Source organism: Pristiophorus japonicus, chromosome 2, assembly GCF_044704955.1.
Source record: "Pristiophorus japonicus isolate sPriJap1 chromosome 2, sPriJap1.hap1, whole genome shotgun sequence".
Taxonomy (NCBI): Eukaryota; Metazoa; Chordata; class Chondrichthyes; family Pristiophoridae; genus Pristiophorus; species Pristiophorus japonicus.
The window spans coordinates 160,991,230-160,997,229 of NC_091978.1; the positions used below are offsets into that span (position 1 = coordinate 160,991,230).

At 45.4% G+C, this 6,000-nt stretch overlaps 1 protein-coding gene across 1 annotated transcript in view; it reads left to right on the forward strand.

Moving 5' to 3' along the window:
- commd8 (COMM domain containing 8) overlaps positions 1-6,000 on the forward strand; it is a 63,219-nt gene that overhangs the window by 16,133 nt on the left and 41,086 nt on the right. The window contains exon 2 of the mRNA XM_070863067.1: positions 183-338. Coding sequence (XP_070719168.1) covers positions 183-338 — 156 coding nt within the window. The remainder of the gene's footprint in view (positions 1-182; positions 339-6,000) is intronic.

The following is a 6,000-nucleotide window of genomic DNA, read 5'->3' on the forward strand; positions in this document are numbered from 1 at the left end:
AGACATAGACAGGGTATCCGTAGAAGAACAAAGAGTGTTAGATATTTTTTCTCACGGTCTGGAAATGCTTCACCACAAATGCCTTTTGAAGCAGGTAGTATAATGCAATTTAAAATGGAATTACATAGACATTGTATTGTGTGCTTTTTGTGTTTAAAGCTTTCCATTTCCTTTTTCTGCAGTTCATTCACAGAGTAATTGATGGTATTTGTGGACGTGCACTCCCTCGATTTCGGGATTATGGAAATGTTTGGAATCTTGTGGAATGGTTGGAGCTCCTAGAGGAAGCCTCAGCATTTGTAAAACATGCCAGTGGCAAGCATTTGTCAGATGAAGAGGTTGGTCTTAGAACTTAATGAACATGTACACACCCAAAGCCATTTCTGCTTAATTCACCATTGATCCGAAACTTAACTGGATCAGCCACTTAAATACTGTGGCAACAAGAGCAGATCAAAGGCTGGGTATTCTGTGGCAAGTGTCTTGCCTCCTGACTCCCCAAAGCTTTTCCACCATCTACAAGGAACAAGTTAGGAGAGTGATGGAATCTACTTGCCTGGATGAGTGCAGCTTCAACAACACTCAAACTCGACTCCATCCAAGACAAAGCAGTCCACTTGATTGGCACCCCCTTCCACCATGTTAAGCATTCATTCCCTCCACTGCCAGTGCACCATGGCTGCAGTGTGTACCATCTACAAGATGCATTGCAGCAACTCGCCAAGGCGGCAGCAGCTCCCAAAACTGTGACCTCTACCACGGAGAAGGACAAGGGCAGCATCACCTATAATTTCCCCTCCCAAGTTGCACATTATCCTAACTTGGAAATATATCGCTATTCCTTCATGGTTCAAAATCCTGGAACTCTCTCCCAAACAGCACTATAGGTTTTGCATAGGATTACCTAGCATATGTGGCACAGAAACAGGCCATTCGACCTAACCAATCCATGCCGGCATTTATGCTCCACTCAGCCTGTCTTTCCTCATCGAAATCTATCCATGTAACCCTCTATTTCCTTCTCCCTCATATGCTTGTCTAGCCTCCCCTTAAATGCATCTGTACTATTTGCTTTAACCATTCCCTGTAGTAGCGAGTTCCACATTCTGGCCACTCTTTGGGTAAAGAAGTTTCTTCTGAATTCCCTATTGGAATTTTTGGTGACTAATATTGATGGCCTCGAGTCATGCTCTTCCCCACAAGTGGAAACATTCTCTCTCTATCCGCTCTATCAGAACCTTGCGTAATTTTAAAGACCTCTATTTGGTTACCCTTCGGCCTTTTTTCAAGAGAAAAGGAGAGGATATATTAAACAAAATAATCAAACTCAGAGGATAAAACCCCATGCCCTGATACACCCTCGCATTTCTGGTATCATCCTTGTAAATCTTCTTTGCACCCACTCCAGTGCCTCTCAAACCTTGATAAATTACATCTATGGCATTACCATTGTCGACTCTCCATTATCTCTTCAAAAAATTTAAAGAGGTTGGTCAAGCAAGACTTTCTCTTTTGAAATCCATGCTGACTATTCGTTATTATATTTTTGGTTTCTAGAAGTTCTTCTATTTTCTCCTTTTAATAGGGATTCCATTATTTTTCCGACCACCGATGTTAACCTGACTGGTCTATACTTCCCTGGGCATGTTCTATTCCCCTTCCTGTTACATTCCCCATCTATTTTATTTTATGTTCCTTGATAATTTAATTTCATAGTTTCTCTCTGCCTTTCTAATTTTTTTTGACTTCTCTCCTAATCTTTTCATATTCTCCCTTATCATATACTCCCCTGATGTCTATTTACTTAATGTATGGCTCTTTCCTTACCCTCAATTGTTCCCTTATAGCTTTATATATCCATGGAGTCTCATTAGTGTTTAGTTTGTTCTTTCCTTTTAGTAGAATAATATTGTTCCTGCACTCTGAACACCATTTTAAATGTTTCCCATTGCAGCTGTACATCATTTTTTGCCAATATTGTTGCCCGTTTTATTATCCCAAATTCTATTCTCAGCCCTACAAAATCAGCTTTTCTCCAATCTATTACTCTAGTTTTCGTCATACTTATGTCCTGCTTAATTATCATCTTAAAGCGTATTATATTATGGTCACTATTGCCTAGATGCTCCCCAACTTTTATTCTCTTATCTGCTCTGGTTCATTCCCCGTTACTAGATCCAATGGTGAATCCTCCCCTGTTGGTCTTTTTATATATTGATTTAGAAAGGAGTCCTGTACACATTGTAGGAACTCCATTCCCTTATCCCCTTTATACTACTTCTGTCCAATTCCTAGCAGGGTAGTTAAAATCCCCCGTGATTATTATTCTATAGTTTTTGCTCAATTTGTCTGCATATTTCTTCCTCCACCTTGGGTGGTCTGTAGACTACACCTATTAGTGTGATTGATCCTTAATTATCTTTTATCTCTATACATATGGATTCTATTTTGGTCTTGCTGATAGCTGCATCACTTTTTTCTACTGACTTTGTTATCCCTAATAAGTACAGCTACTCCACCTCCCCTTTTTTCCTCTCTCTATCTATTCTAAATATGTTATACCCTGCAATGTTTAATTCCCAGTCCTGATTTTTCTTTAGCCGTATCTCAGTAACCCCGACTATGTCTGGTTCCTCGCAACACAATTGCTTTCAGCTCCCCTGCTTTATTATGGACACTGCACATTGCTGTACAGACAGTTTAACTCATGTTTAACAGGATTTCGTCTCACTTTATGTTTAACCATCTTTTTAGACTCCTGTTCTATAACTATTGATTCCCTTGCCATCAATGTCCTCCCTTACTTTATTCTTTTCTATGCTCTCTTTTCCTGTTTTGTTTATATTTAGACTGGTTACGTTTCTTGTAGATCCCTCCCCCAGTCTTACTAGTTTAAAGCCTTTTTTACCTCCCTATTTACCCTTTCCGCTAGGACACTGGTCCCATCCTGGTTCAGGTGAAGCCTGTCCCATCGGTACAGCTCCTTCCTGTACCTTCACTATGTGGACTGCAGCGGTTTAAGAAGCTGGCTTACCACCATCTTTTCAAGGGAAGTTAGGGATGGGCAATAAATGCTGGCCTTGCTTGTGACGGCCACATCCCAGGAACAAATTTATTTAAAAAATGTTGTTTAAGGTGATGGTCTTTTTTTTTACAAAAGAATAGTTTTTGGAATCCTCACAACAGACCAGGGATCAAACTTGCGAACTAATTTATATGGCTTTGTACCAAACCATGTGATGTATTTAGTACTTTTAGGCAATCTTCCTAGTATCTCCTACACATTGTTGTTTTTGTATCTAATTCATCCCAATTTGGCCAATAAACTAATCTTGAATTTCCCCCAAATTAATAACTCTTCTACCTTTTGAATTAAAAAATATATTTAAGTTCAGTATGCCCTTTACAGCTTCAAGTATACAGTCTCATAAGTGTAAACTGAGCAAAAATAAATGTGTTAAAATTCTGATTGTTATATGCATATGTTAGCTTCCTCACTGGAGGTATCTGTTGTAATCATAATCCCCTACTACAGGTATTTCCAAATACCCCTTACTATTTTCTTCATGTTTAATGAATTCCATCTTAAATGTCTGACTTTGCTTCAATTGCTACTTGCAATAAACCACTTCAGATACTATCTTTGCATTAAAAACTAGTTTTCAACTTCCTCTTTATGCTTTTGGTAATGCTCTCTTGTCCCCTTGTTCAGATTCACAGTGGAAATAATGTTTTGCTGCTTTCCTCTCTGAAGCCCTTTGGTTTATTTCACGACTTCTTTTAACCCTCCCACCCCCTTCCCAACTTACCATAAACGTTCTTTGCAGTGAAATAGAGCTGTAGTTTAAATAATTATGATAATTTAATCACTAGTATTATTGTGAATCTCAGCTGTTACTGGTTGTTTCTGTGAACTAAAATGCAAGTGAAAACTTGTAATTTTGAATGTTTGTCGATTAGTATCAAGGTTTTCAGTAAAGTGGTGATATTTACCTATGCAAATGAGATGTGAATAATTGTGTATGTAACAGAAAATTCATATTTAGTGCACCTTATGGGCTATCGTCATCCCTTTCAGCAAAACATACGAACAGGAGTAGGCCATTTAGCTCGAGCCTGTTCTGCCATTCAATGCAGTTATGGCTGATCTGCGACCTAACTCCATATCTCGCCGTTAGTCTATATCCCTTAGATTTTTGTTAACCAAAGATATTATCAATCTCACATTTAAAAGAAATAAATGATCTAGCATCAATTGCTGTTTCTTAAATAGTGGAGTGACGTGCAATTTTGCAATCTAAAGGGACGATTCCTTAATCGAGAGAATTTTGGAAGATTATATATATGGCATCTGCAACGTGCTCACCGACTTCCTTTTAAAACCCAGGCCTGGGAATTTGTAACTTTTTTTGGAACCATTTTATATCACTCTTTGAGGTCAAGTTTCGCGCCTAGAAGGGTGCAGCCCCGCGAGCCACGCCTGATTTCCGCGCTCAAAACCGCACCTAAAATTGACCTCATTATTCTCACCGCTGCTGGAACGTTCCAGGCCCTTGGCGCAGCGCAGCACAAGCTGTGGGGGGCGGAGCCAGGTTCCAGCGCTGAAAACAGTGCCTGGACTTCTGCACATGTGCGCTAGAGTGTGCACGCAAGTGCAGGAGCTCCAGGCCACCGAGGCTATGTAGGAGGGGCCCGAAGCATGCCGACCCTAGCCCTGGCCAAATGGGCTCACTGGGCCGGTGAAGTTCAGACTCGGACCTCTCCTCAGCTCCTGCTCCAACCGCCCGCCCCCCCCCCCCCGGCCCAGCCGTTCAGATCTGCTGTCTGCCGCTCCATCTCCAGCACTTCCCCGGGCCACACACTCCTCTCCCCCTCCCTTCTGCCCCTCTTTCCTCTCCCCCTCCCTTCTGCCCCTCTTTGCCCGCCCTCCCCTCTTCCATCCCCCTCTTCCCCCTCCCCTCTTCTCTCCCCCTCTTCCCCCTCCCCTCTTCTCTCCCCCTCTTCCCCCTCCCCTCTTCTCTCCCCCTCTTCCCCCTCCTTCTCTCCCCCTCTTCCCCTCCCCTCTTCTCTCCCCCTCTTCCCCCTCCCCTCTTCTCTCCCCCTCTTCCCCCTCCCCTCTTCTCTCCCCCTCTTCCCCTCCCCTCTTCTCTCCCCTCTTCCCCCTCCCCTCTTCTCTCCCCCTCTTCCCCCTCCCCTCTTCTCTCCCCCTCTTCCCCCTCCCTCTTCTCTCCCCCTCTTCCCCCTCCCCTCTTCTCTCCCCTCTTCCCCCTCCCTCTTCTCTCCCCTCTTCCCCCTCCCCTCTTCTCTCCCCCTCTTCCCCCTCCCCTCTTCTCTCCCCTCTTCCCCTCCCCTCTTCTCTCCCCCTCTTCCCCCTCCCCTCTTCTCTCCCCTCTTCCCCTCCCCTCTTCTCTCCCCCCTCTTCCCCCTCCCTCTTCTCTCCCCCTCTTCCCCCTCCCCTCTTCTCTCCCCTCTTCCCCTCCCCTCTTCTCTCCCCCTCTTCCCCTCCCCTCTTCTCTCCCCCTCTTCCCCCTCCCCTCTTCTCTCCCCCTCTTCCCCTCCCCTCTTCTCTCCCCCTCTTCCCCCTCCCCTCTTCTCTCCCCCTCTTCCCCTCCCCTCTTCTCTCCCCCTCTTCCCCCTCCCTCTTCTCTCCCCCTCTTCCCCCTCCCCCTCTTCTCTCCCCCTCTTCCCCCTCCCCTCTTCTCTGCCCCTCTCCCCTCCTCTTCCCCTCCCCTCTTCTCTGCCCCTCTTCCCCTCCCCTCTTCTCTGCCCCTCTTCCCCTCTCCCTCCCCTCTTCTCTCCCCTCTTCCCCTCCCCTCTTCTCTGCCCCTCTTCCCCCTCCCCTCTTCTCTGCCCCTCTTCCCCCTCCCCTCTTCTCTGCCCCTCTTCCCCCTCCCCTCTTCTCTGCCCCTCTTCCCCTCCCCTCTTCTCTGCCCCTCTTCCCCCTCCCCTCTTCTCTGCCCCTCTTCCCCCTTCCCTCTCTTCTCTGCCTATGCTCTCTCT